Here is a 12,027-nt window from a genome sequence, read left to right as displayed (position 1 = left end):
AGCAGCGTCTTTTCTAAAGAAGCTTGTTATTTCATTGACAGGAGCTGGAAACATTGACAGGGTACAATTGTGGTGTGGCTTGAGTATAGCAGTCCAGAATGAGAAGTTGTTGAGTGCTGGAAAGATCATGAAAAGGGGAGCATATGAGAGCTAGGCTTGAAGGATAATAATAGCTAACACTTACTGGTAATAATAGTATCAGACTCTGTACTAAGCATCTTGCATACATTATTTATGTCAATCCTTAGAAATAGATAATATCCCCTACTTTACACCTGAGTAAAAATTTTGCCCAAATTACAGAGCTAGGACATCATTCTGGTGGGTGTGTAATAGTATCTCATTGTGGCTAGAAAGGAGTAAAGCCAGTACTTGGAGCCTGGTTACTTCACTGCAGAACTCATACTCTTGCCCACTATATCAGATTGCTATTAAATATAAGAAGGGAGGTTCTTTCAGTAGAGAAGGGTGTTAACTACAGTCCAAAGTCTTAAGACTAGGTGGGAGTCAGAATAAGAGTTCTGGTCCTCATTTTACTTAACGATGTATGTCTCCTTAGCCAAATCACTTGTTCCCTCTGTGCCTTGAATTGAGGAACTTGGATAAGATGATCACTCAGTTCCTTTTAATTTCTGACATTTTGTGAATTTTAAGTTATAAAAATGAGAGTGTGTATAGCTTCTTTAAGGAATACTGGAGAAAGTGCCCTGCCAGGGTACGAGGCTTGGGAAGCATTAAGGTTGGCTGGCGATGGGGGTAAGCAGAAAGCCGTCTACAAGGGCTAGTGAAGGGAATGAGACTCCAAGTGGTAGAAAGCAAAAGCAGGAAAGGTTGGTGCTGAATACTCAGTTGTTTCCATTTGCAGTTTCCCAAATGGAAAGGTGTGGATTGTGGGTGCAAACAGAGATAACAAGCTAGTCTTTTGTATTGAATGTTCCTGGAAAGCTCACTTCTTGATGGCTTCTGCAGCAGGCCAGGGCTAGATTTGGGTTATTTCTGAGAATCCTTGGATTATCACTCCTTTCTTTTAGTATTAATTCAGCAGTTATTTATAAAGCACCTGCTATGTATGAGTCACTGGAATGGAAATAAGACAGATGTGGTCCATCCCCTATTGAATTTATATAATCTGGTAGGGGAAATAGATAATAAGCAAGTAAGTTACATTTTGATAGGTTTATGAGAAGCTGGGTTTTGTTGGTTTGGAGTCAGGGAAGATCTCTGACTTCAACATAGAAAGGAGATCAGAAGGGACTGAGAGTGGAAATGGGGAGACCAGAAGGAGACTATTACAGACATCCAGGCAAGATACACTGATTCAGAAGAGAGTGCACAAAGACCTGGCGAGTATTAGCCAGATCTCTCTTACAAAAATAAATGAAAAAAATTTCTGAGACTCCTTTTATTGAGTCACTTAAATGTAATATTTAATAAACTTTTGTAAAGCTCCAGTCCTATAAAGGATGCCGAAAATTCCATGAGATTAATGACACTAGATGAAAGGTAAATGAGGCTGGTGTAAAGTATGTAACTGTTAAAGGGATAGGGGACAGAAGAGTGACATGAACTAGTTTTTTTTTTTTTTTTTTTAAAGAAATTCACGGTCTTTTATTTATTTATTTATTTATTTATGACTGTGTTGAGTCTTCGTTTCTGTGCGAGGGCTTTCTCTAGTTGCGGCAAGTGGGGACCACTCTTCATCGCGGTGCGCGGGCCTCTCACCATCGCGGCCTCTCTTGTTGCGGAGCACAGGCTCCAGACGCGCAGGCTCAGTAATTGTGGCTCACGGGCCCAGTTGCTCCGTGGCATGTGGGATCTTCCCAGACCAGGACTCGAACCCGTGTCCCCTGCATTGGCAGGCAGATTCTCAACCACTGCGCCACCAGGGAAGCCCCATGAACTAGTTTTAATTACAGAAGATTTCCAAACAGGTAGGTTTGGAGGTAAATTTTAAAGGAGATAAATAGGATTTAGGAGATATTAATAATCCCATGCATTAGATGATTTAAAGGGAATATGACTCATTATAAAGATTTGCTTATAAGAGTCACTAATTCCAATGAGAAAGTAAAAGTCAGATTTGTGAAAAAACAAAACTGTAGTTATCCAGGAAGCTCTGACCTCTCAGAATGAAATGTAGCCCCATGTGCTCCTGAGGCATATGTGGGCCCACAGCATTCTGGTTGGGGTTTTAGTCTGGGCAGAGAAGAAACTGAAAAAAGATAGAATAGGACCAGCTGTGGAGAAAGTGGTAGAAATGGTAACAGACTAGAAAAGAATAGTCTATCAGACACAGAGGCCTAGCACAGGAGGAAGCTCCTGACCCTCTGCATATATTTGGCCCCCACCAAAAGCATCTCTTTCTGGGATATTTCAGAAGTTATGGAGTGAGGGGAAGGGTAGCAGCTCCAGTTGTTGCCTGTAATCTTACCACCACAGTTAATTACTGCTAATGCTCTCATAGGTCACAACTTTTTTTTTTCTTTTTGGCCGTGCTGCGCAGTATGTGGGATCAGGGATCAAACCCGTGCCCCCTGCAGTGGAAGCTCGGAATCTTAACCACTGGACCACCAGGGAAGGCCCACGACAAAGTCTTTATCAGGGATAAACCTGTAGTCCTCCACTTAAATTTTTCCCCAACATTTTATTATGAAAACTTTCAACATACAGAAAAGTTGAAAAAATGATACAGTGAGTTCCCATATATCCACCATTTAGATTCTACAGTTTATATTTTCCTATATTTGTTTTACCACATCTATCCATTCAGCAAACCATTTTAATTTTTGGTGCATTTCAAAGAAGTTGCGAGCATCAGCACACTTCACCCATAAACATTTCAGTATGTCTTATCCTGAGCTGAATGTTTGTTTATGGGTTTGGGGAAGGGGTTGATAAAATTTACATGCAGTAGGATGTATATACCTTAAGTGTACCATTGGATGAAAATGACAAATTCACCTGTGACTCACATTCCTACCTAGGTAAAGGACTTTCACATTCTCCCTAGAGTTCTCTTCTGCCTCTTTGCAGTTAATACCTCCCCCTCCCCTGGGGAACAGGGGAAGAACAACCACTGTTCTGAATTTTTTCACCATAGATTAGTTTTGCCTGTCATAAAACTTTGTAAAGTGTAACTATGCATTTTATGCTTCAGGTTCATCCATGTTGCAGATATTAATAGTTTGTTTCTTCTTTTGCTTATCCATTCTCATATTGATGGACAACTGGGCTGTTTCAGATTTTTGGCTATTATGAATAAAGCTGCCATGAACATTCATGTACAAATCTTTTTGTGAACATAATGTTTTTATTTATTTTGGATAAAAATCTAGAGTGTAATTGCTCTCGGGCTAGGTATACGTTTGGTTTTCTAATAAGCTGCCAGACCGTCAAAATGGTACACTTAGTGCCTTCACTAACAACGTATGAGAATTCCACATCCTTGCCAACATTTGATGGTGTCAGTTTTTTACTTTTAGCCATTGTGATGGGTATGTAGTAGTATCTCATTGTGGTTTTAATTTGTATTTCCTTGATAACTAGTGCTATTGATCACTTCCTTTGATTATTTCCAATTCATATGTTTTCCTTTATGAAGTATCAGATCAGTTTTTTGCCCATTTTTTTTTTTTTTTTTTTTTTTAAATAAGTTTATTTATTTATTTTATTTTTGGCTGTGTTGGGTCTTCACTGCTGCACACGGGCTTTCTCTAGTTGTGGCGAGCGGGGGCTGCTCTTCGTTGTGGTGCGTGGGCTTCTCACTGCGGTGGCTTCTCTTGTTGCGGAGCACGGGCTCAGCTGCTCCGCGGCATGTGGGATCTTCCCGGACCAGGGCTCGAACCCATGTCCCCTGCACTGGCAGGCGGATTCTTAACCACTGCGCCACCAGGGAAGTCCCGCCCATTTTTTAATTGACTATCATTTAGCATTGAATTCTAGGAGTCCTGCATTTAAATTTTAAAGCTTAGTTGTAGAAGAGTACAACTTCTGCATTACTGCTGGACATTAGTTCAAATGGAAAAGGCATGAAGGTTTGAGTTGAGCAGAAGCACATTTACCATTTATTCAGTAAATGGTTATGAGTACCAACTAAGCACTAGTATTAGGGATACAGAAATAATACCTAGCCCTAGTTCCAAGGAGCCAAGATTATGAGGGTAGACAGACAAAAGTAAAAATTCTGATGTAGTGGTTTCACCATTAAGTCACTAAATATTTACTGAGTACCTACTATAGGATAGGTACTGTTGTAGGTATTGTACATGTAGAGGTAGGCGAACCAGACATAGTTCCTACTCTAATACAGCTTATTTGTTTTCTGGAGTGTATGTGGGGGAAGACAGTGCAGAGCCCCTGAGATGGGGAATGAGATTGATGTTGAGTGTATGTGGATCAGAAATGAAACCTGGCTGGAACGTACTTGCATGACTAGATGATTAGTTAGGTGAGGGTCAGGTCTTGCAGGGCTTTGTAGACCATGGTAAGAACTTTGGATTTTATTTTGAGTGTTTTGGGAAGCCATTCCAGAGTTTTAAGCAGAGAAGCGGCATGAGCTGGTTTCTGTTTGGCTAATAAACGCTGTGAGTGTGTGTGTGTGTGTCCGTGCGCATGCACGTGCATGTGCACACACACACATACAGAAAGACTGGTGAAGAAACCACTGCAGTCATCCAGAGGAGAGATAAATCCAACCTGGGGAAGGTGGGCAAGACTTCATATAAGAATAATGTCACAGCATAACCATGGATGACAAGGCATTTGCTAGGCAGAAAAGTCAGAGGTATCAGCGTATGTTGTGTGTGTGTTTGAGAAACGAGAAATAGCTTTGGATGACTAGTTAGTTGGGTGGATGGTGGAACAACAGGAGGTAGAACAGTCTAAGAAGGGCTTTGAAGGTTGAATTACAGATGCAGGGTCATCGTATTAGACACTTACTTAGTTCTCTATAGATGGGCCTTCTGGAGTTGTGCCACAAGGTGGCCATGCTAGGGAGTTAGGCTTTGAACCTAAGGGCCATGAGCAGCTATACAGGGCTTCTAGTTAGAGTAGAGATTTTCTGGAAGCTGGCGTCAAGGATGACTAGGTAAGGCATTGGTAAGGATGAAAAACCAGGGAGGAGGCAAGAAACAATGGGGCCTGAAGTTAGGTAGAAGTTGTTGACGTGAAGGTATAGAGGCTTTGGGGTTAGAATGAACTGTCATGAGGACATGAGGTGTGGATTAGGGCAAAAAGCTAATGAGTCCCTTTAAAAAATACAAAACAAACAGTATAAAATATTGAAACAATACAGAAGTGTATAAGAGTGTGTAAAATTCTCACCTTTATTCCATTCCTCTGAGGTGTACCTAAAAGTTGCATTTATTTGGTGCGTCTTCCATTTTTTGTGTGTATTTATTTTGTATATGTATTTAAATCTATTGTATATACACATACAATTGAAGTTTAAAATGGGGTTATACTCTTCTTACCATTTTTTTGCAACTTTATTTTTTCATATGATACCAATATACTTCTGCCTTAATTGTTTATTTACCCGCTACTTGGCATGCCATTGACTAAGTACCGTAATTTACTTAGTCACCACCTAATTGATAGACCTTTAAGTGGTCTCAGGATTTTTACTGTTCTGAGCAATGGTGAAATGATCATTCTTCTTTATTTGTCTCTGTACTTTGCAAACACTGCCTGAGAGAACGTGTGAGGTGAGAAGCATGGAGTCAGATTATGACGGGGGCAGTTGTGGTTCTGTTCCCTCAGGAGTACGTATTGTGCTCTGGATCTGTCCTTGGGGAACCTCCAAAGCAGTGATCAGGCTGGTCAGAAGTCTAAAAGCCACATTCTAGTGGCAATATTCAAAAGAACTGGGGCTATTTCTCCAGATTTTAGCTTGCGGTTCACTGCTTCCAGGTATCAGATGGTTCTCAGAGGGAGACGGAATAAGGCTTTCTTGTCGAATTTTAGATGGGAAGAAATAGGAATAATGTGTAGAAGTGAGAATTCAACAGACTTGGGTTAGTTTGGGTAGGACTTTATGGAGCAGGACTTTCTGATGATTGGATTATAAGAGTGGTGGGTTTTCCATCATTAGATGCATTCAAGTAGAGACTGAGGTGCTATGGAGGGGACAGTATGTGAAGCAAGTTGAACTCTAAGAATCATTCCAATTTTGGTTGATAACAGCATTCAAGACAGAGACCATGAGGCACTAAGATGGGAATAGCACTAACTGGGCTGGGTTGGGAGAGGGATTGACTGAGGGTCAGTTTAGGGGAGGCTGAGGCTGGAGGCGTCCTGGGGTATAGTGCTGGGAAACCTGGAATGCTGAGTCAAGCCGGGTGAGAGATCTGACCTCGTCTGCACTCTTGGTTACAGATGGTCTGCAGGCGTATCGGTCGGGGGGACATAGGGTTAGTGAGGAGTCTGAGGATAACTGTTATGGTGACTTAGGAGGTGGGGTTTATATGGGAGTCATGGTGATCCATGCAAGAAGATAGTGTTTCTAGCAAAGGGAATGGATGAATTGGAGAAGCTTGGTGCTGTTTGATTGCCAGTCAGTTTGGAGATGGCTAAGCTGGGAGCAGAGGCTGGAGATGGCCTTTCGGATTTCATGCAGCAAATATTTATTAGGTGCTTGAGACAGAGCAGTGAATAGAACAGACAGATACCCCTTCCCTCATGGAGTTTACATTCTAGTGGGGAAGACAAATTACATAAATATATATAGTATATTAGACAGTGATAAATGCTAAAGAGAAAAAACAGGAAATGGGTATGTGATGTATCAGTGGTAGTAGGGTTGAAATTTTAGAGTGTCCAGAAAAGGAGAACCTTTTCCTTCAAACTGGAGAAGATGATTTTGAATAGAGACCTAGAGAGAATGTGAGGGAACAGCAAGCCGTGTGGGTTATATGAGGGAAGAAAATTCTAGGCATTGAGGTAGAAACAAGCATACTTGAGGAATGACAAGCAGACCTGTGTTGCCAGAATGGAGTGAGCAAGAAGGTGTTAGGAGATCAAGTTAGAGAGATCTAGATCTTTCAAAACCTTGTAGGCCAATGCAGAGTTTGGATTTTTTTCTAAGCAATGGGAAATCATTATTGGGTTTGGGTAGAGGTATGACATGACCTATGTTTTAACAGGATCACCCTGGTTGCTGTATTGAGAGTAGCCTGTTGGTGTGAGGATGAGGGAGTAGAGGTGAGGATGGCATAGGATAAGGGAGACCTGTTAAAAGAAGGTAATGCAGTAAGCCTGGTGAGAGATGATGATGGCTTGGGACTAGGTAGTGCAAATAGTGAGGAGTTGGACCTGAACAGCTGATTATAGGCTAGGAGAATCAGTGTGGGGATCATAACTCTGCCTCAAGATGTAGGGCCCCAGGGTTAGTGGGAAATCATTGGAGGAAGAGACTTTGGGGAGCAGAATCTGGATCATGGTTGTATTTGGGGCAATATTGGGCTTGGAACTTGGATTAGGGTCTGGTCTGGGGCCAGTAAAGGCATCAGAGTGAGATTCATTGGTTTGTGAGAAGATCAGGGTTAGAGTCTGGGTCTGGGGAGCATTATTAGGATTGGGACCAATTTTGGGCTGAGGACTAGTTTGGGGTCAAAGTTGTTGATGGAGGCCAGTACACTTTTTCTGCATCTTCCCGTCATATTCTTGGACCAGGGTTGGTTGTAACCACCATCTCCCATCCCATTGAGCTTATCCAGGGGGATTGGAGGAGTATGGAAGCTATAGGGCCTTCTCTTCCTTGGGTGTCATGGGGGTAGACACAGGCTCAGCCCTGCCTGGTTGAAGCCAGCTGACTTTACAAGTTGGGACCTACAGTCAGGGAAGGGTGAGGAAGGTGCTTGATTCAGGTCTTTTTCCCCCCAGATGGCCCACTGCGTGACCTTGGTTCAGCTGTCCATTTCATGTGACCACCTCATTGACAAGGATATCAGCTCCAAGTCTGACCCACTCTGCGTCCTTTTACAGGATGTGGGAGGGGGCAAATGGGCTGAGGTGAGAAGGACTATGGGGGATAAAGTTGTGGAGGGAGGCTAGGACTGTTTTGGGTTGGAAGGTGCATGACTGTGATGCTTATTGGCTTCTGCCCACAGCTTGGCCGGACTGAGCGAGTACGGAACTGCTCGAGCCCTGAGTTCTCCAAGACTCTGCAGCTTGAGTACCACTTTGAAACAGTCCAAAAGCTCCGATTTGGCATCTATGACATAGACAACAAGACACCTGAGCTGGGGGATGATGACTTCCTAGGAGGGGCTGAGTGTTCCCTAGGACAGGTATGCAGAGCCAGGGATTAGAATCCTTCAGACACAGGTTAAGTAAGAGCGCTGTCAGATAAACCAGACTGCTTGGAACTTGGAGGTTGGGGTCAAACAGAATCTAGCCTTGTCTGAGACCTTGGTACCCCACCCACCCCTGCTCTGCCCCAGGTTGTGTCCAGTCGGATACTAACTCTACCCTTGATGCTGAAGCCTGGAAAACCTGCTGGGCGAGGGACCATCACGGTAAGGAGGAACTCTGCTGGGGTTTGTGGGTGGTTGTGTACTTATATCCATGAGGAATTCATGAGATGATACAGTCTCCTGCTTCTTCCCCTACCTAGGTCTCAGCTCAGGAGCTGAAGGATAGTCGTGTAGTGACCATGGAGGTGGAGGCCAGAAACCTAGATAAGAAGGTGTGTGTGGAAGGAGGCCCTGGAGGTTCAAGAATTAAGCGGACAGGGATGGTGTGTTGGAGGGGGAAGGGTGGGAAGGTCTTTCATAGTGGTTGTCAGGTGACTGAGTCTTAACTGTGGTCTCTGTGATATTGACAGGACTTCCTGGGAAAATCGGATCCGTTCTTGGAGTTTTTCCATCAGGGTGATGGGAAATGGCACCTGGCATACAGATCTGAGGTGTGAGACCCCTGGGATTGGGTATGATGGGGTAGGAGAGAATCTCCTGGGGCTTGTGATTACCAGGGTTTGGAGCACAGGGCTAAAGAGTCTGCATATGGGTAGGAAGAATGGCAGCTCCCCACATGCCAACGCAGAGCTCACTAGAGGCCTTGCCCTCCACCTTCAGGTCATCAAGAACAACCTGAACCCTACTTGGAAGCGCTTCTCTGTTCCCCTTCAACATTTCTGTGGGGGAGACCCCAGCACACCCATCCAGGTGAGGAGCTTGCCTCCTGAGTGGACTGAGCAGGGGCAGAGAGCCTGGGGAGGGATTTATTCTCACCTGCCACCTGCCTCCTGGTCTTTATATACATACACACACCTTCCCTCCTAGGTGCGATGCTCAGATTATGACAGTGATGGTTCACATGACCTCATTGGTACCTTCCACACCAGCTTGGCCCAGCTGCAAGCAGTCCCAGTGAGTGCTGGCTCAGTATTGAGGTGGGCCTAGGGGCTGCAGCTCCAGGAAGAGAGGGAGGGCAGGGCAGCTCCAATCCTGGCTAATGCTCTAGAAGTTTCCTACTCTAATTTTTCTTTCCTTACCAGGCTGAGTTTGAATGCATCCACCTCGAGAAACAGCAGAAAAAGAAAAGCTACAAGAACTCTGGAACTATCTGTGTCAAGATTTGTCAGGTGAGACAATAGGCCATGTGACCCAGTCTCTAACTTCTAAGCTCCATGACCGCAACCCCTTCACTCCAGCTATGACCCTGGTTTCATCTACAGGTAGAAACAGAATATTCATTCTTGGACTATGTGATGGGAGGCTGTCAAATCAACTTCACTGTAAGTTGCTTCATCAGGGGCAAGAGAACAGATCCGGGGCTCAAGGTGGCCTTCAGCTCCCCTCCTCCCCTCCTCCCAGGTGGGCGTGGACTTCACGGGCTCCAATGGAGACCCTTCCTCACCTGATTCCTTGCACTACCTGAGCCCAACAGGGGTCAACGAGTACCTGACAGCACTGTGGAGTGTGGGCAGCGTGGTTCAGGACTATGATTCGTAAGTAACTTTGTCTCTTGCCCGTCCCCACTCCCTGCAGATGCTTTAGCCTCTGGGCTCATGGTCCTCTCACTGCTTCTTCCCCCATTCACTGTCTTCCCACAGGGACAAGCTGTTCCCAGCATTTGGATTTGGGGCCCAGGTACCCCCTGACTGGCAGGTGAGTGTTTTCTTCCCCTCCCCTACTCCTGTTTTTAGTTTCAGAGTCCTGATTTTGGGGGATGTGGTAAACTTGCTGCTTGGCACCCAGCTTTATGAGGAGTTGCAGGGATGTATCCTTACAGGCATGTATATAACAAATGCTCAGGACTAAATACCTCCTGTATGTTGGTTGGTACATACCATAATGCCCTTTTTCTTAGCACAAAAGTGGTCATGGGGAAAGAACCTCATTTTTTTTTCTTGCCCTCAGGTCTCCCATGAATTTGCCTTGAACTTCAACCCTAATAACCCCTACTGTGCAGGTAAGTCCCCGATCCTCCAGCGTAAGGTATATCTGTCCATATCTAGAGAGGCAAGGGAGAATGGGGGTGGGGAGATAGACACCTGACTCCATTGGCCAGAGGAGTGGATTTTAGAGCTAGGCCTCTGGAGTCAAATCTTCATCCTGCTACTTGCTAATCATATGACTTGGGGCCAGTTGCTTAGCTTCTGTGTGCTTTGGCTTCATAATAAGACTAAATATTATAGGATATTGAATATTTAACAAGATGCATATAAAGTTTGAAGCAGTAAGCCTGGCACATACTAAGTGTTCTCTAAACTATGATAGCTGTTATATTATCATTATTATCTTTGCCTAGAAGCTCACAGGGCATCAGTGGAAGCCTTGGTGCCTCCCTGCAGCTCTATTCAGGGTACTTTTTGCCCCACACTCTTTGTCTAGAGAGGGCCAAACCCAGTGTTTCCCTAGCACCCACACAAGAGCAACAAGCTGAAGTGGAAAACTTGACCTGACCTGATCTGACCTAGGTTTTTATTTTTGACATGGGTTCAGACTTAGAGAAAAGTTGCAAGAATAGTTACAGGGATTCAGGTCACTGGGGATCAGGGGTCAGGGCCTGGGTCACAGGGGCTGTTGTTTACCTTCATCCAGATTCCTCAGACATGGACATTTTACCACATTTGCTGTGTCATTCTCTCTCTCACTCAGATTTTCTCTCTTCCTCCTCTTTCTCTCTCTCTCTCTATATTTTTTTTCCAGAAATGTTTGAGAACTGTGGTGAATAATCCCTGCCCCAAGTTTGCCTCCATGGCCCCATCAACTTTGCACTCATCATCATCCTCATGGCCCTTTATCCCTGAATACTTCAGTGTTCCCTAAAATCAAAGACATTCTCTTACATAACCACAGTGCAATTCTCAAAATCAGGAAATTAACATCAATACAATACTATTACCCAATCTGTAAAATTTATTCAAAATTTTCCAGTTGTCCTCTCTTTTATAGCAAAAGAAAATCTTGGATCACACATTTCATTCAGTTGTCTTCCAGAGTTCTTCATGTCTTTCATGATATTGACATTTTTTAAGATGAAAGGCCAGATCATTTGTAGAATGTCCTTCAGTTTGGGTTTACCTGATATTTCCTCATAATTAGATTCAAATTATGCATTTTTGGCAGAATACCACAGAAGCCATGCTGTTGATTTATCCTCTTACCAGTCATATTAACTTTGATCACTTGGTTAAGGTAGAGTCTACCAGGTTTCTCTACTATACAAGTACTGTTTTTTTCTTTATATGTAATTAAAAAAAATTCTTTTTATGAAGTATAGTCGATTTACAATGTTGTGTTAGTTTCCGGTGTACAGCAAAGTGATTCAGTTTATATATATGTATAAATACAGTTTATACACACACACACACACACACACACACACACACACATATATTACACAGTAGGACCTTGTTGTTTATCTATTTTATGTATAGTAATTTGTATCTGCTAATCCCAAACTCTAATTGATCCCTCCCCTATCCCCTTTCCCCTTTGTTAACCATAAATTTGTTTTCTATGTCTGTGAGTCTGTTTCTGTTTTGTACATAAGTTCATTTGTATCATATTTTAAAATATT

The 12,027-nt window shown here is 43.5% G+C and overlaps 1 protein-coding gene across 11 annotated transcripts in view; it reads left to right on the top strand.

Annotated features, from left to right (window-relative positions):
• The window catches only part of LOC103016306 (RNA-binding protein 12), a 38,328-nt gene that overhangs the window by 21,652 nt on the left and 4,649 nt on the right, over positions 1–12,027 (top strand). For 10 of the 11 annotated variants that reach the window (XM_057529770.1, XM_057529776.1, XM_057529768.1 and 7 more), the window contains 12 exons: positions 7,882–8,010; positions 8,109–8,288; positions 8,442–8,516; positions 8,615–8,737; positions 8,825–8,905; positions 9,075–9,164; positions 9,282–9,368; positions 9,497–9,583; positions 9,677–9,736; positions 9,816–9,949; positions 10,055–10,109; positions 10,362–10,413. In XM_057529770.1, coding sequence (XP_057385753.1) covers positions 7,882–8,010; positions 8,109–8,288; positions 8,442–8,516; positions 8,615–8,737; positions 8,825–8,905; positions 9,075–9,164; positions 9,282–9,368; positions 9,497–9,583; positions 9,677–9,736; positions 9,816–9,949; positions 10,055–10,109; positions 10,362–10,413 — 1,153 coding nt within the window. The remainder of the gene's footprint in view (positions 1–7,881; positions 8,011–8,108; positions 8,289–8,441; positions 8,517–8,614; positions 8,738–8,824; positions 8,906–9,074; positions 9,165–9,281; positions 9,369–9,496; positions 9,584–9,676; positions 9,737–9,815; positions 9,950–10,054; positions 10,110–10,361; positions 10,414–12,027) is intronic. The other variant, XM_028169307.1, reaches the window with a different exon arrangement.

The sequence above is a fragment of the Balaenoptera acutorostrata genome, chromosome 15 (assembly GCF_949987535.1).
Source record: "Balaenoptera acutorostrata chromosome 15, mBalAcu1.1, whole genome shotgun sequence".
Lineage (NCBI taxonomy): Eukaryota > Metazoa > Chordata > Mammalia > Artiodactyla > Balaenopteridae > Balaenoptera > Balaenoptera acutorostrata.
The sequence above is the reverse complement of the archived record's forward strand: the minus strand, read 5'-3'. Positions and strand labels throughout refer to the sequence as shown.